This window comes from Delphinus delphis, chromosome 14, assembly GCF_949987515.2.
Source record: "Delphinus delphis chromosome 14, mDelDel1.2, whole genome shotgun sequence".
NCBI lineage: Eukaryota > Metazoa > Chordata > Mammalia > Artiodactyla > Delphinidae > Delphinus > Delphinus delphis.
Window position 1 is genome coordinate 31,487,186 of NC_082696.1, and position 26,111 is coordinate 31,513,296.

Genomic DNA, 26,111 nt, shown 5'->3' on the forward strand with positions numbered 1-26,111 from the left:
CATCAGAGATGGCTTCTCACTGGAGCTTCACGGCGAGTTGGAGTGAGCCCAGGGAAGGAAGGCGTGGAAAGGGGGCGATTCAGGCAGGATCTGGTGTTGTGCACCAGACACTCCAGGAACAGGGCAAAAACAGGTGCAGCTGCCTCGCAGGGCACTTGTAGCAGAGTCATGGGAGATGAGGGCGCAGAGGGGCAGAGGCCCGATCACAAAGAGTCTTAGAAGCCAAGCAGGAGGCTGAAATTTATCCTGGAAAGCTGTAGGGGTGCTCCTTTGTATTTGAGAGGTGGTGAGGAGACAAAGGCTTGTGACTTTTTGACCGTTTGCATGAGGATACGGAAGTTAGTGAGTTGGGAGGACAGAGGAGTGAGGAAAAATGCCAGATAACGCCCAGGTTTCTGGCTTGGACAAACGGGTCGATGGTGATACCTGTAATTTCAGTCATGGAACACATGGATTTCATTTTTCACATGTCATGTGCAATGTGGCCAGTCCTTTCAGTTTAGCTGTCTTAAAGCAAAGATGCGTTTTTTGTTCTCTGGTACTATAGGAGAGACCAACTGTCATGGGAATTATAGTGGAAGCTTGGAAGTGAATGTATAAGGCTCTGTCTTACACACACACACATACACACACACACGACATGGTTAATTGGAAACTTACCAGATAGTCTGAGTGTTAAGAGGAAGTGTAACAGCAGATTTGCTGGGTTCAAATCTACTTCTTAGTTGCGTGATGTGTGCCGTTTATTTCATTCCTCTATGCCTCATGAACTGGAGGTGATAATAGAATCTGCAGAGGGTTTGTGAATAAGGCATGTTGTAAGAACTTTTCATAACATAGAAGGCCAGCCATGAACCCTTTTTGCTCTAAAAAGTCAAATAAAAACTTCTACCCCAGAGATGTTGAGCTTGAGATGCACGTGAAATGTCTTCATGAAGAGGTCCAGGAAGTAGCCAAGAGCTTTGAGAGAGAGAGCGAGAGGAAGAAAGAGAGAGAGAGAGAGACAGACAGACAGAGAGAACGGCAGGCTTCAGAGCAGGAGGTAGACACACCTGAATGTGTCATCCACTGATGAAGCCTACCCAGGGCCAGGTCAGAGAGTCGGGGCCTGTGGAACAGAGGAGCTACAGGAGGAGTGAGAAGGGCAAGAAGACAGAAAACAGGGAGATAAGGCGGCCACGAAAGCTCCAAGAGAAGCTAGCTCCAAGAAGGAGAGCATAATCAGCCTTAAATATGGCGAAGAAATCAGGTGCCTGTGTCCTCTGGAATTGTCAGTACAGAATCGACCTGGGAGCTTTGTCACAGCTCCTTCAGTCAAGTAGTGGAGATGGAGCCTGTAACAGGTTGAGGAAATAGGGTTTACACAGAGTGCTTTCGAGAAGCAGGAACACTCAGTAATTGGCCTTTTGCTTTTCCATCCGCCTTGCCTGCCTTCATCTGAGAAGACAGAGCATTGGTCTGACAGAGCCACTGGAGCTAGTGCAGTGATTACTAAAAACCTGGTACATCCATCATTCCGTGGAGACTGTTAGGTGGACCCTGAGTTCCAGTCCCCAACCCACAATAAATAACTCTCAGTTAGTTGTGTTGCTGTCTGTGCTAGCCTGCATCTATGAACACCAGTTTCTAAACAAGATAATATTGTGTTCCAACCAACATTTCAACCAACCAACATTTCAAAGTCAGGGTGATGTTCACGGTTTCAAAATGAACTCGCAAAAACAACGGGAAATTAGCATCAGCTGTCTAACTCCCTTGACAGGAGAGAAGAATGGCGTTGGCTGATCGGAGCTCTAGCCGATCACGAGCTACTCATGTACATGTGAGCGTCTCCCTGTCCTTGAAAGAAAAGCACCAGCCTGTTGGCATCCAGATGCCGATTTTCAATTCAGGGATGTTTCAGGCTTGTTGGTTTCAGTTGTGTTGCATTTTTATTTTATAAGTTTGCCTAGTTGTAGTACTCTTGTACCAGAAATTAGCATTTTATTACAGCTTAGTTTTCAATATAAGTTAATCAAACATAAAATGATCTACATAGAAATGAAAAGCCATTTTGGATTTAGTGAGTTTTAGGCATTGCCAGTTTTCACTGTGGAATGCTGGGGCATACTCTGTTTAACATTTATAAATCTGGCAGGTGCTATCAGTGAGTCACAGTATATTTGAACTACCCAACAGAAGGGGCTCTGGTTGCCCCTGCCATTGTCCATTCATTAGCACCTGGGAGTCACTGATTCCCCGGAGTTTGCTCTTGGACAGAATCATTATTGACTGTTGTTTTTACAAATGAAACTATATGTATTTTTTCTGGCAACAAAAAAGCAGAGGCGGTCATAGTTTTTTGAAAGGGAAAGATGGTAGAAAATGTAAGTGGCCCATAATTGCTCTGCTGCTAGAGATAGATGATCCCTTTCACAGTGTATATACTTGTGAGCACATACTCAGATGCACTCCCATGTGTTCTCACACCTCTGTTTATATAGGCTGATCCTGTTGATGCTATCACATATCCGGCTTTTTCCTCCGCTTCACAGTACCTTGTAGATAAGTTTGCCCATCATTATCTCATTTTCCAACAGCCATCGAATAGATGCAGGATGGTTTACTTGAGCCCTATTAATGGGCATTTAGGCTGTTCCTCAGTTTTCACAAGTAAATTCACAGCTGCAAAGATTACACTTGTGTGTACATTTGGGGGGCATTAACTTCATTGTTTCTCTAGGACAGATATTTTTAAAAATTAGAGTTGGTGTGCTAAAGGTTTCTTTTTGACATATTGCCCACCTGCCCTCCTTAGAGGTTCTACAAAGTTAGACTCCCACTAGCAGTTTAAGAATGTCCCCGTTTCCCCACATCCTTGCCAACACTAAAGATTATACGACATTTGAAAAGTCTTTGCCAACCTGGTGAGGAAAGAGCATTTGTCCCCTCCCCCCCTTTTTTTAAATTGTGAGGAAAGAGCATTTTTTAATCGTTACTATTGTTCATTGCTAAGGAGGTCACAGTACACATATTCACACATATGTGCACACAAACACAATTTGCATTTCTTTGAATTGCCAGTTTGTATCCTTTGTCCACTTATCTATTCAGGTGTTTATCATCTTTTATCTTTTACAGAGTTAAGGTTATTAATCTCTTAGTCACAAATGCTGGATGTTTTCTCCAGTTTTTCATTATTTTGGGGAATTTAAAGTGGCACCAAAAAGGGGGGGAGAGAGCAAGACAAAATTGACCAACAGGACACAGGCAGGCCGTATCCAGAGTTTTGGTTTGTTTTTCAGCCCAAACAGTATGTCACGGAATTTGAGTTAATTATGAATGCTTAAAATGGGAAGATATCTAGCGATTCGAGAAACATCAGAAGCTCTAACACCGAGCCTCCTTTCTCTCAAGGCTGCAGTGGCTCAGTAGGTGCGGCCACTTAAGGGGAAGGAGGGGCTCTCCAAGTCCCCAGTGTCTCTTCCTTCCCATCTCTTCATGTTGAGGTCCCGGTACCCTGTCTCCCTACTTACATGTTACCCAGCCAGTCTCTGAGGAGTGTGGAGGTGGTGGTTATGACTTTACTGTACCCTAGTGCAGGGTGTATTTAAGAGTATGGGAATTAAAAGAATATTTAATTTAAAACTGCATATAGACCATCTTCTTCTCTCCCCGCTCCGTCCGCCTTTTTATGAGGAAATAGCATCCTAGAGATTTGCCATAGGTCCCTTTTCTATAAGAACCATCAAATACCATCCATGTGTAGAGCTGAGTATAGTTTCATTTGTTTCAAGAACTTGTCTAATGTCAGATAGCTCAGATACTAGCTTTTAAATAGTAATTTTAAATTTTAATGTAAACTTGTGGGTAGGTTAGGACAGAATTTTGCGGGGGGAACGAATTAATAAGTCTGAGTGTATGTGTGTGTGTTTTTAAGATACTCCTGTGCTCATGAGGATTATAGTGCCAGGACATGTTGGCCCTATGTTTCTTTAACTCTCATGCATCAAAATGGTTAGTATTAGAGCAAGTGAGAATCTAGCCTTGTTCTGTTCGGCATGGTAGCCAGTACTCACGTGTGGCTCTTGAGCATTTGAAATGTATTCCAAATTGAGCATTGAAATGCTATTCCAAATTGAGATGTCCTGCAGGTATAAAATAACGTACTGGATGCTGAAGAGGTCAGAAAACATTGTTAACTAATAAGTGACGGAGTTGGGTCTGGAGATGAGTTGTTTTGATTCCCACTAACCTTCCTATTTAATGAAAATACGAAACGAACACTAAGTGAGTTCTATTCATACATAGTTCAAAGACGTTTTTCTAAAAGATAAGGGTTTTGTTACTGTTTTTTTAAAGCACAACTTTTATTTGATACTACAGAGAAATTTTTCTCATCTCTACTCATGAACCTAAGATTGACAAAAGCTTAGCTAGAATAAAGTATACCGAGTGTGCCTTACTGTAGTCCATTTGTTATTTAAAAGAAGCTTTAAGATTTTGTCGAATGCTTTCATATCAAGTTCTCACAAGATTTGAACTCAGCAGGGTGAATGAGAAGACCTTCCTCTAGCTTTACGGCCAAATACTAACTACTATTAGAAATCTTTCTCAAAGCTTCAGATGTGGGAGATTCGGGAAAACCAGTTTTTTAAAGAACTAAGAGTCCTCCTGGGATATCACAGAAGTAGTTATTCAACAAAAGAGAACAGAAAAATGAACCTGAAATTTTTTCCACTTAAATCAGCAGATGAAACTAATGGTGAGGACAGGCAGTAGTGCTTTGTTCCTAGAATACAATTCTGTTTATTTTTCCCCTCCCAAGCCTTTGCTTTTCAGCCTGGCCTTGCCTTGCAGATTAGTCGCTATTACTTCATTCATGGATTCATTAATGTATATTGGGAACATACTGCGTTCAAGGGACTATGGTAGTTGTGAGAAAGGTAAATGCATAGGAACAAGTGTACAAATAACATATAGGGAAAAAAATAGTGTTTAAAGAGAACCTAGGACTTCCCTGGTTGCACAGTGGTTAAGAATCCTCCTGCCAATGCAGGAGACACAGGTTTGATCCCTGGTCCGGGAAGATCCCACATGCCACGGAGCAACTAAGCTCGTGCGCCACAGCTACTGAGCCTGCGCTCTAGAGCCCGCGCGCCTAGAGCCCGTGCTCTGCAACAAGAGAAGCCACCGCAGTGAGAAGAAGCCCGTGCACCACAACGAAGAGTAACACCCTCTCGCAACTAGAGAAAGCCCACGTAGGGCAATGAAGACCCAACACAGCGATAGATGATAGATAGATAGATAGATAGATAGATAGAAGCCTAGCTAAAGGGCTATGAAAGTCAACAGGAGAAACTGTTCCTGGTTGGCAGATCAGGGAAGACTTCCCCGAAAAGGAGCAGAAAGCTCCTGTGTGCAGAGCGCGGGGAGGATTTGAACATACAGGGAGGGGCAGAGAGGAGAGGGCACATAGGAAAACCACGCGCTGGACGTCAGGAGAAGCAAACCCTACGTTGTGTCTGTGTGTTGAATTCCAGCAGGGGCTGGAGAGATTTGTCAAAGGCGAATTGCAAAGGGAATTACACTCCGTGTTAGCACCTTAGTTTAGGCTTTGCTCTGTAGGTCATCTGCGTAAGGGAAGAGCATTTTCAGCACCATCCTTCAGTAAGATTAATTTATCAGTGGTGTGCAGGATTGATGGAAAGGATGCTTGATTGGATGAAGTACCCTGTAAAGAAACCATTATACTGGTTCATGCAATTATTAATGGGGAAACTGAACTGGCCATCTCTGTCTTTAAGAGTAGAGTTGAATTGGGTTTGGAAGTAAAACCAGGAATGAAATATCATATGTGAAAATCCATAATAATAGTATCAGCTCACATTTAATGAGTGCCTACTCTGTGCTGAGCTTTGTTGGAGAACTTTGCCATTTATTTCAGTTAGTTCTCACAGTCATTTAGGATGCAGATGACAACACGGACGCCTGGAGAGGTTAAGTCCCTCCCCCAGTCACACAGTCGGTGAGTAGCAGAGCCAGAGTTGACCGTCCGTCAGTCTGAATCCACACTGCATATTGCTTTGCTGAGGGATTCATGATGGGAATCTTTCAAGTAACAAACTCCCACTGATGTAGTTGAAACACACTTCATTTTAGAAAAATTTATTTTGGACAGAATGTCTTTGAGATTGCAGCTACGATATGTAGCTAAATGAACAATAAAACCATTATTTTATAAAATAATCATGTTGAAAAATGAGGCAAAATTGATGATGCTTTCATTTGACAGGATATTCCGAAATTGCGGTGTGTGTAGTAATTCTTTAGGTGGAGTGACTGGAATGTGCATAAAGGCTCTAACACAAAGATGACTGTTAGCTTTAAAGAAAACCCATTTAATTGGCCTGCCGAGATCACTGACAGCTCACCCTTTCCTCAGAGGTAAGGGAGCATGGCTGTCTTAAAAATGGAAAGAGCTTTGACGATTACAGGGTGGGAGGAAAATGAGATGCTCTTCCTAAAACGCCCTCTGGATGGGAAATAACTGCAGCTAAGAGAGGCACAGACAAGCTTTTTTTTTTTTTTAAAGAAACATCTTTATTGGAGTATAATTGCTTTCCAATGGTGTGTTAGTTTCTGCTGTATAACAAAGTGAATCATCTATACATATATCCCCATATCTCCTCCCTCTTGCGTCTCCCTCCCACCCTCCCTATCCCACCCCTCTACCTCTAGGTGGTCACAAAGCCCCAAGCTGATCTCCCTGTGCTATGCGGCTGCTTCCCACTAGCTATTTTACGTTTGGTAGTGTATATATGTCCATGCCTCTCTCTCACTTCGTCCCAGCTTCCCCCCCACCCCATGTCCTCAAGTCCATTCTGTACATCTGCGTCTTCATTCCTGTCCTGCCCCTAGGTTCTTCAGAACTGAGACAAGCCTTTTTTGTTTCGTTTTGTTTTGTTTTAGAACAAATGGAATTTCAGGGAAAACATCTCAAAATTGACTCTCCTGGAAGCAAAAATACTTAATTGACTTGTGGTGCTAGCAAACTTTGAATGGAATTTTTGTCTTTGAAGTGAAATTGTGTTGGCATGTATGTTAACAAGCACAATATATCTGGCACTCAGAGGGGACAGAGATCAGGGGGCCAAGCTTGTCCTGAAAGACCTAAATCTGAGACATGAGCCTCAAAAGGGCCCACATGAGAGCCTCCTAAGAAAAGAGCAACCCCCAAAAGAGCATTAATATATTCAGGCAAACCAAGGGATACAAAACCATTTTGCTGAATTATTTGTAGAAGAGATTTGGAGTGCCATTTGACCGAAAGGAAAAAACACTAGATTTCATTTTTCCTTCTGTATTCAGAAGCCACACAAATATCTGTGAGAGCAGGAAACGCCAGTAGGTTAGGGAGCAGATTCCATAGAAGCAGTTCTCAAGCTTAATGGTCTCAGGAACACTTAAAACTTACTGAAGAGCCCAAAGAGTTTTATGTTTATGTGAATTTTGTTAATTGAAATTTGATCTATTTCTATTATAAATCAAATAGTTTTCAAGATATTTATTCAGTTAAAAATAATCACCTAGTGAAAGAAGCCTGTCTGAAAAGGTATCATGTACTGTATGATTCTAACTCTATGCCATCCTGGAAAAGGCAAAATGACTAAGACAGTAAAAAGATCTGTGGTTGCCACTGACCCCACTAGAAGAGTCTCTAAACATTGGGAAGCTGTCAAGCTCAAGGTGGCCAAAATACAGTTTCCAAGAGTTATAATTTTCACACGAAAGCTTGAATTTTATCGTTGGCAACAAGTTCTGTCAATTGTTTGCCTTGAAGTGAGAGGCTCATCTCATTTTCAAGAAAATGCCTGCCAGATATCCAAATTGAGCAGCGTAGTTTGTCAGTAATCCTCTCAAGTAAAGAAGTGTTTTAATGAAAACAGCAGCTTCAACTCACAATTCAAACATTCATACAAATTCACTTTCCTCCTAGACATCTCCTGTACTTCTCTGTATGCAGCAGGAATGTGTTACGCGTACTTTCCATTTCATCACACAGAATACTAAAAAGATGTACTCCAGGGTAGAGATGTAAGAAAATTAATATTTTTTTCTGTTTCATCCAGGACATCCTTAAGTGAAACTGGCTTGCTTTCTTGCTTGCTTTTTATTTCACTGTGAGTGCGTGGTGGTAAAAGAACGCAGTGACTTCGGGTACAGTTTAGTGTCACTGCCTTGACCTGTGTGTGCTAAGATGCCAACAGGTTTACTCACCATTGTTTCTGCATCATCAGGGAAAATGTCCACACCTGACAAGGGCAGATAGTGTCTTAGGATGATTATGAAATAGCTTTGACTTTATAACCCCCTGCAAGAGTCATGGTGACCCCCAAGGTCTACAGACCACAATTTGAGAACTGGTGGGTCTAAATTATAGTGGTAATACAAACATTGTAAGAATTGACTATTTCCTGGTCTAACCACATAGACATTTATCATACTTGCATTTTTGGCTCTAGGATTTTATATTCTTACAATGAAGATTCTGTTTTAAAATTAAATATGCAAATTGAGAGCCAAGGAAGAATAAAATGAAAGTTTAGAAATAACTGAAATTCATAAACTGTCATATTTAAAGCCGAATTTCACACCGGAGTACACGGACCTCATATTTATTTAGGAAATAGTTGCGTTGTGCCTTACATAAGTAATTTACTCACGTTTTCAAAATCTCAGGCTGTATTTCTGCCCTGTGGTAATTGAATCTTCATTAATCTGAAAGGGTATGTTTTCTTCATTATTTTAATTATTTCGGATAAAAGCCACAGCTTTGCATTTTTATTGAGACTCCCCTCTGGATGAGTGCTTTACCACTTGTCATGAGGATGATTTTTTTTTAAGTGCACATTTGCTGTTCGCCAAATCAGTTTCTGGAGTAGAGCACGCTCCAGATTGAGACCATGTGAGCCCCTGTCTCTGGAAACTCCGAGGTTGTGCTTTTCAGATGACTTCATAGAACTGTGCTTGAGCTTGACTGATTCCCCACGGCTCACTAGGCACACTGAGAAAGATAAATTGAAGACTGCACTGGACACTCTGTAAAGACTTAAGGCAAAGTAGGCAACCAGCATGTATCCTTGAAAAATTTAGACGTAGAATTAGACCTGTGATTAGATGAAACAGCTACATTGACCTGTTCTCACATTGGCCAAAAGAGGGGGACACAAGCTAAGGAACGTGACTTTAGTAGTTAGAAATGTTCAGTGACATTGTATGGTCTGGGGGTGGGAAACTGAAGCAAGGAATTAGTGGTTTGGGTTTTTTTTGTTTGTTTGTTTACTTGACCAAAATTCTGATAACATAAAGTATAACTCATACTTAACAGCTATAACCATATCCAAACTCGAGGTGAATGATGACACTGTCGAAAGTAGGTTGAATTAATTACAATAATAATAATTAATATCTGTCAATTTGCACTGACGAAGAATCCAGAAATCTGTGTCCCCACCCCATTCATTCCTGTCCTCCACGCCGTACATCTGTATACTCATCTTACCTATCAGGCGCTCTCTCACTTCCTTGCATCTTTCCTCATTCTTTTCTACCAACCTGAGGCAGCTTTTATTCACTTCAGTGAAGTCAAAATTACTTTTTCTTCTTCTTTGAATCTAACTTTAAAACCTACATTGCTTTCTCTTTTTTTTAGATTTTTATTATATGAATTACCTCTGTGTTATAGTTAACTTTTTGGTCAGATTCTTATTTGCCACTTGTTTCTCGTGTGCTAGTCAATCCTTCAGGTATTTTAAGGCCCTGAAGGGTGGATCAGGCTCTCATGCTTGTCTTCTGGTAAAATACTGTTTACTGTAGAACCAGGCAGATGGGAACTGTTGATTACTTGATTTGGAATTTGGTGAATCTTACTTACATTTTTTTCCCAAGCCTGTCTTTGGAATATTTAAGCCTTGTCTCTTTTTTTTTCCTCCTAGAAATTCATTTTATAGACAACATTCAACTTTGTGAACCTGAAAAATTTTGACCATTCCAAGTCTTAATGCCACACCACTGCTCCAGCGAATTTATACTACGACTGGTAACAATGGCCAGAAGCCTGAAGAATTAAAATGCCAACACCAAACCTTACCTTAACAGCTCTGGTCTATACCATTCCCCCGCATTTTAATATATTATTTTGTTTTATAACCACTTCTAAATACTCTTGGTTATTTCTTTTCTTTGTTTGTTTTTTTTTTTAGTTAGAGAGTTTCGTTTTTTGTTTCCTGTTTACTTTGTGTACAACTACCTGCTTTCTGTGACTCATTTTGATCAAATGATAGTGAACAAAGCCAGCCCCAGCTGGTAAGGTGCTGTTCACTGGAACAGGTGCTGTTGTGCGGAAAGGAGACTCTGTGACTAATTTCGATAGTGGCTTTCCTTCTTCCGGATGCTTCCCATTGAGTTCGTACAAGTCAATATTTACAGAGTTCTCAGTTTGCAGTAAATATACTTGTATGAGAAAATATTAATGCAGATTAAAGGCGTTTCTTACATCGTGAAAATTTTCTAATGTTTGAGAATTTCATTGGGGCTACTTTTTGATATTGAACCCTTTTGACTTTCCAGTACCGTGACTTTTTACTTGTAGCAGAAAGTCCGGGAATCTCCAAACTGGAGAATTATGATGAAGTTCACTGACCACGCACTGTGTTTAGAGGCCCTGTCGCACCACAGTGCCGATGCTTCTCAGACACGGGCTCTTCGGCAGCATTCCAGAAATGGGAGGGGAGAGAAAGCAGTACCTTCCCTCCTACTAAAATATTCAGGCAGCTTAAAAACCTTAGTGCTTTCTTTCTTAACATGTCCAAATTTCAGTACTTTCCATTATTTGAACACTCGTGTAGAACACTTTGTATTAAACCTCCTTGTCTCCATGTAAAACTGACCTTTTGTTATCGAGCAGGTGTATCTCTTTCAGATAGCGTGATGATCCACACAGGTGTGAGGTTGCCAGGGTGAGGAGTTAGGGCCGTGGTGGTTTTTTGACGGTTGTAAGAAGGCTACACCATTTAAAGCTGACACCAGAGACCTGATAGGGACTTATTAACTGTATTGAAAGTCTTTCCTTTGCTTTGGCCCTCTGTAGAGTTATGACGCCAGATTAGATGCCTAGCAGCTTCCAGTTGTATTAAAGGATATTTTGCTTTCTGTAATACTGTTATAAAATAAAGTTTGTTTATTCTCTAAACTTGTCACTTCTCTTTTTATGAAGGTTTAAAAAGATAAGCTCAAGTCATACTGTCAGTCAGAAGTTCTAGTATTTTGTGGGACGTAGCATTTTTAAAATCTGTTATTCAGATCTTTTATAATTCACGCTGCTGCCAGCATCACCGATTTCAAGTGGCTAAACCGATGTCAAATGTTTGTAAATCTACTGTTTAGAACGCCAGTTCCTTCTGCCTGGTTACGTAATCCACCCCAGCTTGTACAAGTTCTCCAAGGCATATTTTTGCTTGTTTTCTTTGTGTATTTTTTGTTTTGTTTCAGGAAATATCTTAGCTGCACCATCTGAAACCTGGTCCTCTGCTTCAGTTTTGCTTAACAGTCCAGTGGGTCTTAGTGCCTCAGGCAGAACGGGCTCTGCTGAGGGCTGCGTCCGTGTCTCATCAGGATTTGCCCAGACACATCAGATGAAGTGCTGGATTTTCTTTCAAACGTTAAAAGCATTATATAGCAAATGACCAACAGGGTGTGGTATATTCCATCTAAAACGTTCTGTAGAATGTCTTTCCCTAGTTGTTTAAAGTGAGCATGTTAATATAATAATATAATATGCATGACTCTCTTCTTTGGGATCGGTTCCCACTGAATTATCTCTCACCTTGTGCAAGATCTTTCTCGTTTTCTCTAGAATTATTACAAAAACAGCTCCTCTCTGGGGAAGCATATCTCAGCAGGCCAAGCCTTAGAAATATTATGGAACCAAATATGACTCTGTAAATATAATTTTCATCAGAAAGTGTGTATGTATAACATTTGTATTTAAAGCAGAGGTTGATCTGTCAGGCTTTTTTGAGAACCATATCCTCCCACATGGAAGGAAGTGATAGGAGGTAAGTATGTCTATAGCGGCTCCAGTGGAAGAGGAAATGCATTGTTCAGGCAGGGCTCGGTTTTATCAGCTGAGGTGGCAAGGACAGAGTTTGGGGTCCCAGAGACATCTGAAGTATCTGTGGGGTCTTGGTACCTGAAGAGCAGCTGAAGACAGTGTTGGTCATGACACCCGTGACTGTGGCAGCAAGACTGTCTATTTTAGTATTTCCTGCAAAATAATTCTCATGATGTTATCATCTCATTCTGTGAACTGAGCGTTCAAAACCCCAAGTGATAGAATAAGAAAATAGGTCAACAGGGTTCACTGCCGTGAGACGTTCAGGCGCTAATTGTTTATCTTAAGTCAAAAGCAATATAATTTGGGGGTGATAAGCAATAATTCCTTTTAGTTGTATAGGGTTTTTATGAGTATTTCACATAAACCTTCCAGCGATCCCGTGTGGAACACAGGAAACAGAGCAGTGCCTTTTCCACAGGCCACAGCAGGATAAAAAATGATGTTGTTAAAAAAAAATGTATAGCGTCGGTGAATTTTTGGCATTTCACTGTTGTGAGGAGCTTCCGTTTTCCTTTATGATGCACATAGCATTCCTCACTGCATAGACCACAGTTCATGGAGTGAGCATCCCCAGGACTCTGGCAGTGAAGCAAACTGTAGCATAATGACTGCCCAGCATGGGCTTCATTACGTTTTCCCCTTACTCATGGATAAAATTATATAGTGTCTGAGAACATCATAAATTGAGAATTAAAAATAATAGGATAAGGAGGAGTGAGTCGTGGTTTAGGTGAAACAAGATTGGCCATGAGTTGATGATTGCTGAAGCCAGGCAGCGGTAAATGGGGGTTCGTGATATCATTCCGTTAGAATATTCCATGGTAAAAGACTAAAAAATGCCGTAAAGCCCGTTAATTTTGTAAAAAGGTCCTGTCTCCGTGTACTGTGAGGTAGTACATTGCTCTTCCGGGTATGGTGCTCTGGTCAGTTTCCAGCAGAGTCTTAACGCACTTGCACTAGAGAATAGGACCGGGGTCTACGAGGGCTCGCATGGATCCTTGCATGCGCGTGCACCTGTTCACGTATTTGCCGGAATTAGGCCACGATGCGGAGCTGGCCCCAGAAGAGAACACGGTCGGCTGGCAAATCTGAGGTGTCAAACTCCTGACCCTTGGCCACAGGGTCAAAAACACTGACCCTCTGTATAGTCATGATACCCAGTTAGGTTTATAGTAACTTCAAGTTGTATAAAGTATTTTGCTTCAAAAACACTGGCTTCAGTACTTCGTGACCACCTAGAGGGGTGGAATAGGGCGGGTGGGAGGGAGACGCCAGAGGGAGGAGATATGAGGATATATGTATATGTATAGCTGATTCACTTTGTTATAAAGCAGAAAGTAACACACCATTGTAAAGCAATTACACTCCAATAAAGATGTCAAAAAAACAAAGAACAAACTGGCTTCAGACTCCTACAGATGGGTGTTTGCCCTACTCTGAACCATGTGACTTCAGTGAAGGTACTTAAACATCTATAAAGGGAAGGTAGTAATACATCCCAGTGTAGGGGTATTCTCATGGTTAGATGAAGTAAAAATGTATAAAGTGCCTGGCGGAGCTCCTGGCACAATAATGCCCTCCAGAAAAGTGATCGCTGTGAGTTTAACAGCACCACTGTGCATGAGTTAACCCACCAAAGGCAAATTATGGGAGATACTGCCAGTCTGATATGTGTTCTTGTGAGAACCTTGCAGAATAGAACTCTACCCTTAGGAACTAGGTTACCTGGGAAGCCTGTGGGGAAGGTTTTGGCTTTGAAGTTGTGTGGACCCAACTTCCTTGTGAGCCCTGCAGTGTCAGGAACCCCTTATGGTCTACTCATTCTGTGCTGTATGGCAACTAAGGTGGCTAGTGTAAGACAGCACAATCCTTTCCTAAGACTGGCTGCAGGCTTCCTAACCACAGATTCCTTGATGGACTTCAAGGGGCTAGGCTTTCCCACAGTATATACAAAATCATGGGTATATGCATTTTTCCTACAGAAAAAAATGATGATTCCTATCTTTAATTAAATTCTCAAAAGGTTTCTTTATTACCTAAATAAAGGTTAGGACTCTCTGCTCTTAAGAATCTGGGTTTTGGAATATGGATTTGAAAATTTTTTTAATGGAAAGAATTTCAATCTGGTGTTAATTATAAATAAAATTTCTTGAATACATATTTCCTGTTTATGTTCTGCCAGGGTGGATGCCTTTGTGTAAATTCTGATAAACGCAGAGGCCTCTTCTGATTAGCACACTAATTATAAAGTCGGAAAGCAAGACTCAAGAGCATTTGTTTGGAAAATTCTAACTTTTTATAAACCAGTCAAAAAATCGATTTCCAAAATGTTTTTAAACATTATGAACTCTTATTCTGAGATACAGTTCTGCCAAAGAACTTAAGATTTCAAGGAAAAGCTGTTGTTGGATGTGTGAACTTGCTTATCTGTTCTCAATTTTCCAGTTGCTACTAAATTATATCTAGAAAATACTGGTGGCTGTTACCTGGTCAGATTACTTGGAAGTTTTTTTTTTTTTAAGGGGTGTAAATAATACTGCAGAGAACATGATGTGTGCCCTTCCTTGCTCCGTTTTGTTTTATCAACGTGTATAAGCTCAGAATGTGAAGAAGCAGTCATGGACTTGTAGTGTCCCAATGCCACATTTCCAAATTACCAACACAGTTGAGAGAGAGAGATGTTATTAACAATTTTAGGTTAGCTCTGTAAAAAAAATCTTTTTTCATTGAATAAGTGGCAATGTAACAACTTACAACACCCATTAAAGTATTTTATTGAAGGTCTCATGTTGGGGAAGCAGAATTGGGAGTTCGTTCAGATACTAGAACATTAGAAATAAGGTTAGGAACTGTTGAGGTGAAACCACTTAGGAACATTTTTGGCCCCTGATGAAAGGCTTTGGAGCACAGGAGGAAACAGAGTATAGGATAAGTAAGGAGACCACCAGCCTGGCCTAGGTGGCAGCAGCGATGACGAGGAAGCAGGCAGTCCAAACCAGAAGGAACTCTTCCCCTGTACTCCAAGCAGGTGGAGAGCAAAGATATGACCGGGCCGCTGATTGGCTGCGCTCTGTGAGGGACTAGTCAAATCCAGTACAGTGCCTTCAAGCAAGTGGTAGAAGAACCCTTGGACTTGGTCTCTCTGTAGGAAAACGAACGTTTCTGTTCCTCTCTACATGTAAAGAACATTCACGACTCTACTCATGATTTCAGTGGACATTCTTTGTACTCTCATCTCTTTCAGCAGCAACAAAGGAGTCAGGTCTTGCTTTATACAACTTGTTTATGTTGAGAACGTGTATGTTTCGAGCTCCTCTGTTACCATAGTAGCTGAGATGCATTTTCCCTGGTAAGGCAGAGGTGGTGGAATGCATCCACCAGAGTCATCAGTCAGGCTTCTGTTGTGCCCGTTTCCAGAAGAAGGTGGAGCAAACCCTGGTGGCTGAGCCACAGATTGGGCTGGCAGGTGGCAGTATGATGCATCCTTTCCACACCTTCTGTCCAAGAAAGCATTTTACGTAAGCTGATTTCCACCAGAGGCTAAAAAGAGATCCCTCTCAGAATTGAAAGGATATTGTCGTTCCTTCCATATGGCATGCACATTTATTCTAAATTACCTCAGTCTGGAAGCCCCAGGAGACATTTTCATCGTAATCAAATGCAGTAAAATACAGAAATGAGTGTCTCCAGTAGAACAGTGAGTTTTATGTTATGTAAGAAGTGCAAATGGAGACTAATAATTCACTGGATGCATGTGAAGAACTTGAGACTGGGGTAGGGGAGAGAAACAAAATATCTGGCCCTAGTGGCACATTCTTGCTTTGGGTCGGCCAGTCTTTTGCATGTTAGTATGTCACTGCAGAAATTGGTGCATTTCTTACAGGTGAACAAATTCATTATGTTTTATAAAGTTAATCAGTCTAATAGCCTGTTGGATTCCTATGCAAACATAAGAATACAATCAGACTTACACTTAGGACATGTTAAGTGTCTTTTGTTAATGTTAGCTAGGAAAACTGAAGAGCCCGGGAGTAATCACAATCTATTTGAACTACTACTTTGAATTAAATGTTTCTTTTCAGTTATCTAGGTTGGCTATTGGGGTTCCCACTGAAAGAAGAATTGCGCTAGTGAAATGTTGACTTCTTTCCATATTTAGGAGTAGGTCTCCGATGTTTTGGTTTTAGAGGCAAAGTCTTGAGTCATTCTCCACATGAGTCCCATGAACTTTGTGTTCTTTCCTTTTCCCACCAAATTGCCAATACTTCCAAGTCATGTCATGCTGAAAACTACTTTCATGGTGATCCATACCGAGTATTGAGAGACTCTGCTTGTTTTATGGTTCTCACAATGATGATGCGATTTGTGAAAGCAATTGGGAAAAGGGGAGAAGCAAACCAAGGGCCAGAAATGATGCCTTAAAAGGTGTCATTTCAGTGTTGCCGAACTTCAAGGGAGGAAGTGGGAACTCTCACAGCAGGAATCCACAGGTGCTCATCTTCTGCTATTTGATTTCTACCAGAGTATCTTCACCTCCAAAGTCAGAATAATGCGGGCTTCCATGGCATTATATAATGATGATGCTTAAGAATTTTAGTTTGAAAACAGTGCCCTTCAGAGTAGACATAGTCCTATAAAAGTTAAAAAGTTACAATGTGCCTAGTCCATAGAGCACATCCAACAAAATCTTACATTCTTGGGACTCGCCAAAGAACTGCTACTTAAGTCGAGTCTCATAGCTGTCCTCTTGAACCACTTTTCAGAACAAGCATCTTGGTATTCTTTTTGTCTTGCTGTGGTTATAGTTTATTAACTATTTGCTAAGCCATTGACCTTCGCTCTCTGACCAGTAGAAATTGACTGTGCTTTAGCCATTGATCAGCCATTGATCAGTCCCCAACGGTCACGTCCGTTTCTCTCTCTGGTACCAGGAAGAGCTAGCCTTACGATTGTGTTGGTGGTCAGGAGTCTGTGACAGTTCTTCATTAACTGAAAGGAAAAATACCAGTTAATACTGTGGAGGCAGCTGAGTGCCACTGGTCATTTACAACTCCTCAGGCATTATTGGCCAGCATTTCTACCCTGGTGGCCCCAGCAAGTTACAGAAGTCATCGTCATCAGAGCAAGTCCTATTGCAGCATCTCTCCTTTCCTCCTCAACCACTCCCAAAAGAAATATAAATGCTGATTTCTAAGGAGTGGTCCTGGTTAGAGAGGGCAACCTACTACTGTAATAAAAGGTATTACATGCTAAATATATTTTATATTCAGTAGATTGTGTTGATTAAATGTATTAAGGCTCCCACATTCAATAAGCATTTATTAAACATGTCTATTACCCAAGACCTAGGGATATGCAAATGAGTAAGACAGGGACTCTGTCCTGTTCCTCCCTGCCAAAAATGTGTTTGGGTGTTTGTAAGTCTTTAGACGAGTCAAATCAGTCTCCTTTTTACCTTTTGGCATCTTTGGCTGAAAACTGAGTGTCAACTTTTCGCCTCTTACATACTCCTTATCCCCTTAAAATACAGCTTCAGTTAAAGCTATTGAAATATTAAAACTTATCAATGATGTCCTAACTACTAAATCTGGTGGCATTTTCCAACCCCCAGTTTTCTCCGCTGTAGCACTTGACACGAGCCCCCTTTCCATGACACCCACCCCCAATCATACTCCTCCCTTTGGCTTTTATTATGTATCATCTTTCTGTGTATTCTTATCTGCTCCTGTAGCTTCACCTGTTACCTCTCTGGCAATAGCAAATTTGAACTTTAGCCCTGAAATCCTGACAATTATCCTTTGAGATCTTCCTGGTACATCCAAAAAAAAAAAAAAAATCTCTTCCTCACCACCACCAACATGCATAACTGAAACTATTTTTTACTCTTAAAAGTTTATTTTCAGAATTATAATTAATCACATTATCCAAGCCGGAGACAAGGAGTTCATAATCTCATAGGAGATAATGTATTTTATAGAATTGAACCTGAAAATGTTCTTTTTGGTCCCCACGTCAAATCCCAGCAATTTATTCTTTGCCAGGCACTTTATATGCCATGTACTCTAGGACATGATCACTCTCTCTGAACTATTCTGATTCCACACTGCTTGTCATCTCAATTGAGAGAGGGTATATATGCATTGGATGGTAACAGGTCTTAGGTTACATGAGGTTCAGGACTTAACAGCTAATGTTTCTTGATCACTTATGTGCCAGACACCGTGAAAAGCCTTTTCTCACTTAATTCTTGCAATGAAATTATGTTGTAGTCACCATTATTATTCGTACTTTACAGGTGAGCAAACAGAGGCATAGAGAAATCAAAATGAGGCAATTTGCCCAAGATCATAGAAACTGATGGATTCAGGATTCAATCCCAGGCAGTCTGACTCCAGAGCCCACACGCTCAGCCACTCAGTTTCACTGCCTTTCCACGTAGATTATTGCTCGTTCAAAGGTATTGCTTGAGATAGCTCATGCCTTAGATTATAGACTCACTGAAGTATGAGTAACTTCTTCTCTCTTATTCTCAATTACTGAAGGCTAACTGCACAACAGGTGCTTTGAATGAGGAGCCAGGATACAAATTCTAGAGTGAAAATGGGTGACCTGAATAATGACGTTGAAAGAAGAGAACTAGAAAATGGAAAACTAGGAGAGAAAGCAAGAGAAAACCCATCATTCCTCAGTGAGTTATATCTACCAAGTGAACCAAATGTCTGTGCCAGGCGCAATGAAGAGAGCTAGAGAAATAATTTATCCTTCTCCTGAAAGAGCTTGCAATTTGTCCATCATTTCATTTTAATGGGTCTGTTAAGGACAGTGCAGAGACTAGACAGGTGAGATTAGCCAGGTGGCCATGAAAACATCTGAGTTTGTAACTGTAGAATATTCTGCAGGCCATGAAGTTTTCCTTCTTGGGCCACAGGTGAAGAAATGTAATCTTCTTGACTCAGAGCTAAGTCTTCATGCAGAGGAATCACCATCATCAGTAATTAGCCCTGTTACAGAAAGAGATTGATCGAGTCCCTTCAACACTTTTATAAAATTCTTGCCTTGTTTAATTCTCGCACTGTTGGCTCTCATGTTGGTGATGTTTTATCTGCCTGGGCCAAGAGGATTCCTCCATTCAGCAGATACCTACTGAACACCTACTCTGTGTTCAATACTCCAGGGGTAGTGTTTTGGCTGAGATGGCTAGCTCTGGAGCCAGACAGCCAGGGTTCAAATCCTGTCTCTACCATTTTCTCGGTGAGTGACCTTGGGTAATTGACTTAATTTTAAGTAAATTTTATATAATTAATTTTATTTCTAAATAAAGATCAATACTTTTTAAGTTTAATAATAGCTACGAGATATATTTTAATAATAGTTATTATAATGACACAAACACTGCCTTCTTAGAATTTATAAGTCAGCAGGGGTCATAATGACCAATGGTTGTTCAGAACAGGCACTGTTAAGAACCTTACGTGTATTGCCTCACTTAATCTCCGCACCAACCCTACAGCTATGTCCTGCTATTATTTCTGTCTCACAAGTGAAGAAACTGAAGCTTCAGATTAGGTAGTGTGGCCATTGTTACAGACCTGGAACTCAAACCTCCATCTGGTTTGACTCTGTCATCTGAGATCTTAACAATTTCACTCTGCTAACCCTTAACTTACTCTTGACTTTTAGAAATGCTTATCTGTTTCCTTTTGGATTGCTGACGATTAAAACATATGTATAAAGTTCGGTGAGAGATGCCTAGCCGTGCTGTACATTTTCCATACTTTAGTTAACTGTTTCAGAATGTCAGTTGCTGAAGGCCAGAACCTGATCACTTACCTGGCCTTATTTTATTTTATTTTACATCTGGCTTCATACAAAAACTTTCAGGCATTCAAGAGACACAATTTCTTTTCCATAGTGACTATTTTTGGCAATGTTGGTTATCTTAGCAAGCAATTTGTTCATGATCGGGGTGATAGTATTTTGAGCGGCACCGGAAGTAGCAGTTTAGGAATCTCAGGACTTGGGGAGATAAGATAATCAAAACTTCCACCCGAGGAGAGGTGACATATCCCTGGCAGTGGTTGATGAAGGATTTGGTGATGGAAAGTTCAACACTCAGACCTCCTCCTTAAGAGCTACTCCTCAAGGCAACTGACACAGACTGAAGAGTGCAGGATGTTAAAGAATTTTCTTTCTTCCTTTGCGAGAAGATTGATGTTCTCTACATACTAATTAAATTTACATGCACCATTACCTCCTAAGCCTTGAAGTATGGGGATTAATGATGAATGATTATGATACCGTCACATGCTTTCCATCACATCTTAAAATGCCTCTCTTGTCTGATGGACTAGGGTTATGAGGTAGGCAACATGACTTTCTGTTTCAGGACGCAGGAATCGGGGGTTCTGTGAACACACTAGTTTATCTGTCAACGTCCCTTTCTTTACAGGGACAAAATAGGAATGATTACACTTGCCATAACCCTGGTGGTTGCAAGATTAATGACATGACATTTGACCATCTGTTTACAGTTTTTAAGTGAGAGCTGCTAAATAGAGATTCAAACTGGTGATACCTTATTTGGGGCCAAGTGTTCTCATTTGCCCTCAAACTGGAGAGAAGATATTATTACTTGCCCTTAGGAAAGCAGCTACAGAAAGAACTATAATTTTAAAAACCACATGTTCTCAGGGGTTTTTTAATAAGAAAGGAAAATTTGGAATTAAAGGGATCACATCCACATAAAAATGAAAACATGTCTAGTCAATCTGCTAACACTGGAAAATGTAATCAGGAAAAAGGATACACAGATCCCATTGGGAGAGGAGGGAAATATAAGCAAAGGATGGTTTGAGGAGGGGTTTTCAAATTTGTTTTTAGTACTTTAATGACATCATCCAACTTAAATATTATTGGTTTTTGATATTGCTAAAATAGCTATTAACCTCTCATATTAATCTAACATTTGCTGGGTACCTTATTAACACATAGTCTATCAAATCACAGTGCAGTTTCATTCATTTCAATTACAGCGGAATAAACAGGCTCAATCCAGGACCCAGCTTCTCATGTCCCAGTTGCTTTAAACTTCCTGAGGGTTTGGTTTTGTTTTGGTTTGGTTTGGCTTTGTTTTTTCTTTCAACCTTAAGACCCCAGTTTCATGGTAAATTTACATCAAGCCATCAAATACCCATTAAGGCTTGACATTTGCCAAACACTGTGATAGCACAATGTTGGCACATTTCCTTAGTAGAAGTTCAGCGGATGAGGACTGTGTGCACACACACAGGAACACACGGGCACGTGCGCGTGCACACACACACACACACCTGTCAGGTTGAGGTGACAGACCAAGAAACACGTTGTAATGTTTGTGAATCTATCGGCCTGAGAGACACAGACAAGCAATCACGTGTCCCAATTGCTGATTCACAGTTCGCCTGTCTGCGAGGGGCTGCAGTTAAGGGTGCCCACGGCGGGCCTTCAGAGCCTAGCACGTCATCCACATTGCTGGAAAGATCAAATTTTGCCACGTTCACCACGGAAGATATCTTAAGAGGGGTGCGTATCGGGAAGCACCTACATATCAAAAAGGTGTGTGGCTCCAGGCCTCCCAGAAAAATGGACGGTACACGGACTTGTTCCAAATGTGTGCCATGGGAAGGACTCTAACCCCTGCCGTGTGTGGCTTCTCACTTACCCTCCATCAGCTTGATCCTGAAGTAGGCAATGAGAAGGAACAGCAGCAAAATCACGGGCAGGAAGATGCCAGAGAACAGGAGCCAGCCTGGGAGCTCTCTCAGGAACTCCGACAGTACGGGGCTCAGTGCCATATCACACAGACCACCGATCCCCCCCAACCCCGGGCTGGTGGGGTTCGCCCTCAGATGAGGGCAGCTTCGCTGAGTCCACACTTGTTTTCTTCTGGGGCTCTGGCCTTTGCTCAGCACATCTCAGTGGAACTTTTTGTGGACTTTGCTCTATTTAAACAGCCCCATGAATTCTGAGAGGATTGCTGGCAGGTTACTCTGTAACTCAGCTACAAAGTGTCGAGGAATTGAAAGGTGATTCTCCCAGGCCATTCCAGAGATGAGTATTTATCTGGCAAGGTTGGGAATGACACCAGGAGACCTAAATTTCTTTGTATTCAGTTTATCTGATATGAAAAGTACCTGACTTTAAGCAAACCTCCTTGTTGTATATATTCTACCAATATATGCCCAGATGTAGGAAGAATTTTTCCTACATTTTCTAAACTTCAGAGAAACTATTAATTAGTAGCTATGTTAATGTACCTGTGTCGAGAAAAAGTGAATTTTCCTTCATACATAGTTTATACAACTAATAGCAAGGAAGGAGAAACAATTTTCTTTCCATGTATAAAATCTCTTCCTAATATGTCCTACTCCGAATGCTTTTCTGAGAGGGTATACTCGTTTATTCAGTTATTCAACAAAAATTTAATTCTACTACAACCCAGCCTCTTGACTAGATGCTGGATGTACAAGAAAAAGTCATGGTACCTTCCCTCTGAGAGTGGAGGCAGACAGAGAGAGAGAGAGAGAATGGCCATAAGACAATGGTGGAATGGATGGTAATACGGGCCCTGTTCCTTCTTGCCCCAGTGCATCAGTTTGTGCTTGCTGCTTTAGTAGCTGGTACTCTCAGCTGTTTCCTGCTCACACAGTCCTGTGGCCCACCCTTAGCAGTAGAAGGTGCCCCCTGAACGATAGTGATGTGGCTGGTGCGGTAACTACCAAGTTTCTGGAAAAAGATTAAAAGGACAATAGACTATGTTGATGCTGGTTTATAAACTGAGTTGAGTTGCCATCCACTGCTTTAGTGAAAACATTTTGAAGATACTGGTCTACTAAACTAAAACCAACTAAAAAATCCTTTCTATCATTAAAAGGCCTCCTGGAGGATTTGGAAAACTTGGGCAGGGAGATTGGCAGCCACCTCCTTGGGCTGATTTCTCTTCTCATGTTGTCACCCTGTTCCCCATGGCCACTTGGGTGAGTGGGTGCCCTATGAAGGGCGTGCTGCTGTCAATGCCTCCTGCGTTTTTCCATCTAGGGTTCTGCATGGCCATGCGGAGTCTTAGTCCCAGCTGTAAAGTCAGCACCCTAATCTATAAAACAATAGGAATGGGGAGGGTCTCTGGGATGCCCAGCTGGCTTCCTAAGCAGTAAACAGCAAATAGATTTCTGTCCGATCTGCCCCTGCGTATTTCATATTTTATGCTGTTGTAAAGAGCATTGCTTTTAAAATTTCAATTCCTGATTGTTTGTTGCTGGTATTAAAGGTTTTCTTAATTTATTAAATATATCGCATCACTGGGAACTTTTAGAAGATTGCATATTAGGATTTGGTAAACACCCTTTAGAGCTTAAGAGCTTTTATCAATAAAGACTCTTCCAAATTCACACTGGTTGCTTGGGTTAACTAGGCCTAGCAGGTAGAAGGATAGAGATGTTTGAAACACTGGTAATCAGTCTATTTGATTGACCAGAATTTGGGGTGGGGTTCCATAGAGTGTGCAATACGTTACCATAATGACAGCAGATTCTTTACCTAGCTTTTTACCATGTGGTGGGTGTAATCATTAATGTCACTGGAAAATGTACATCTGTGAAAATAGAGGGACATGTTCCATTTGGGGTTAAATCCTCCTGTTGACTTCCTTAGTAATGAATGAGCCCACTGTTGATTTACATGACAGTTTATGGCACAAGTGATTGCAGATGTTGATGTGAGTCCCTAGGGAACTACTCTTATACCACCTATTATGCTCTTAGTGACAGCTGGACAAAAGCCTTTTTTAGATAACTGTGACCTATTGAAGGTGATACCAAAACCACCAGGCCTCTGATTTGGATTCTTTATTCATCTGAATAAGCCATAAAGGATGACTCATTCCAGTGACATGGCGCAGAGCAGTGAGGGTTCTGAAGTCCGTCAGTGGAAGGTGCCAAAGGGCTGTTGACTGATATCTGGAGGATCAATCATGTACAGCTGCAAAACCAACACAAAAGAATAAATACAAATGAAACTAACAAACTTTAAATGAAGTGCTCTGATTTAATTATATGGGTGATGCTTTGCTGTTGAAGTACTGCTCACTGTAAGTGTAGTAAGGACTGCTCCAGTGTGGGCCTTTTGGGTAGGAAAGTCTATGTTCTCTGACCCTTGTTACCTGCCCTTCTGAACTTGGCTCATTAGCCCATGTCAATTAAAGTAGTATCACTTGGCACCAGTATTACAGCCAACACAAAAATCAGGGCTCTGAAATCGTGTGGCAGTGGTAGGTTATAAGGTACTCTTTTTTTTTTTTTTTTTTGCGGTACGCGCGCCTCTCACTGCTGTGGCCTCTCCCGCTGCGGAGCACAGGCTCCGGACGTGCAGCCTCAGCGGCCATGGCTCACGGGCCCAGCCGCTCCGCGGCATGTGGGATCCTCCCAGACCGGGGCACGAACCCGTGTCCCCTGCATCGGCAGGCGGACTTTCAACCACTGCGCCACCAGGGAAGCCCTATAAGGTACTATTTCAATAAAAAGAGACCATGGAAGTGACAATGAAGAATTTAAATTCTTTGTGAACTTTGAGAAAAGGTCCACAGGCCTTCATTTATTCATATTTCAAGTAACAAATATTTATTGAGGGTTTAACATGTGCCCTGGAGGCACTGATTTGGGGCTGTGAACATAATCGTGGATGACAAGGTCCCTGTCTTTATGGAACTTACATTCCAGTGGGGTGTAGTAGTATACACCCCAGGTAGTAGTATAAACACTTCCCATATTGTATCTCATTATGGTCTTATAACAATGCCTTTGAAGTAAGTACCAATTCTATAAAACCCACGGAGTTTTCATAACTCATCAGTGATCACACCACTAGAAAGTGACACAGTTGGAATTTGAACCCAGACCCCAAACACTTATCCATTATATTCTACTGCCTCTCAACCTCCTAGAGATATAGTGTCAAGTCATGATAAGTGCTCTGCAGGGAAAAAAAAAAAAAAAAAAAGGGCAGAGAGAAGAGACTAACAGGAAGTGTTACTTTTAGGTGGGTGGTCAGGGAAGGAGTACTAGCCTGATAGAACTGCTGTAACAAAATACTACAGACTGGATAGCTTAAACAACTGAAATTAATTTTCTCACAGTTCTGAAGACTGGACATCCAAAACTGAGGTGCTAGCAGGGCTGGTTTCTGTTTAGACTTTTTCTCTCTTTGGCTTGTAGATGGCTGGTTTTCTTCTTGCTGTTACCTCACATGGCCTCTTCTCTGTGCTTGGGCACCCCTGGTTCTCTTCCTTTCCTTATAAGGGTACCAACTGTATTGGATTAGGGTCCCACCCTTATGACCACATTTAACCTTAATTACCTCCCTAAAAGGCCCTATCTTCAAATATACTCATATTGGGGGTTAGGGCTTCAACATATGAATTTTGGTGGAGTAATCAATTCAGTCCATTACAGAAGGTTTCTCTGAAAAGCAGACTTTTGAGCAGAGTCTTGAATGAGAAGAAAGATGGAGCCATGAGCATATTTAGAAGAATGGAGTTTTAGGCAGAGAGAACAGCAAGTACAAAATTCCTGAGATAGGAAAATTTTTGGTGTGATAGGAGATGCAGAAGTAGGCCTACTGTGGCTGGAGCACATTGAGAAAGGGGAAAATTGGTAGAAAATACACTTTTGAGAAACTCTGATCTAGAAACATGACAACACTGACAGTCGCTCAAGAAAATGTGCCCACAGGGTGGTCTGTGAAACTAATTCTACCGCATTTTATTAGGCATTGCTTGGAAAATGGTTAAATAAATGTAGAGAATACTGGGGTAAGATGATTTCTTTACTGCAAGGTTTCTTGGAGCCTATAATTTGGTAGGGCGCATTGTGAATCCCCAAGAGGAATACAGCATGAGTCTTTCCCAAACTTGCTGGACCAT

The 26,111-nt window shown here is 41.3% G+C and overlaps 2 protein-coding genes across 12 annotated transcripts in view; one reads left to right on the forward strand and one right to left on the reverse strand.

Moving 5' to 3' along the window:
* EPB41L2 (erythrocyte membrane protein band 4.1 like 2) overlaps positions 1-11,227 on the forward strand; it is a 214,652-nt gene extending 203,425 nt beyond the window's left edge. For all 11 annotated transcript variants that reach the window (XM_060029959.1, XM_060029961.1, XM_060029969.1 and 8 more), the window contains one exon: positions 9,978-11,227. The gene's annotated coding sequence lies outside the window, so the exon portion shown is untranslated. The remainder of the gene's footprint in view (positions 1-9,977) is intronic.
* A 2,983-nt stretch (positions 11,228-14,210) lies between these two features.
* Positions 14,211-23,249, reverse strand: SMLR1 (small leucine rich protein 1). The gene is made up of 4 exons (XM_060030424.1): positions 23,151-23,249; positions 22,858-22,921; positions 21,858-22,109; positions 14,211-17,146 (listed from the first exon to the last, which is right to left on the reverse strand). Exons 1-4 carry the CDS (start codon positions 23,247-23,249, stop codon positions 17,061-17,063), a joined length of 501 nt encoding a protein of 166 aa, XP_059886407.1. The 3' UTR covers positions 14,211-17,060.
* Between the last annotated feature and the right edge of the window lie 2,862 nt (positions 23,250-26,111).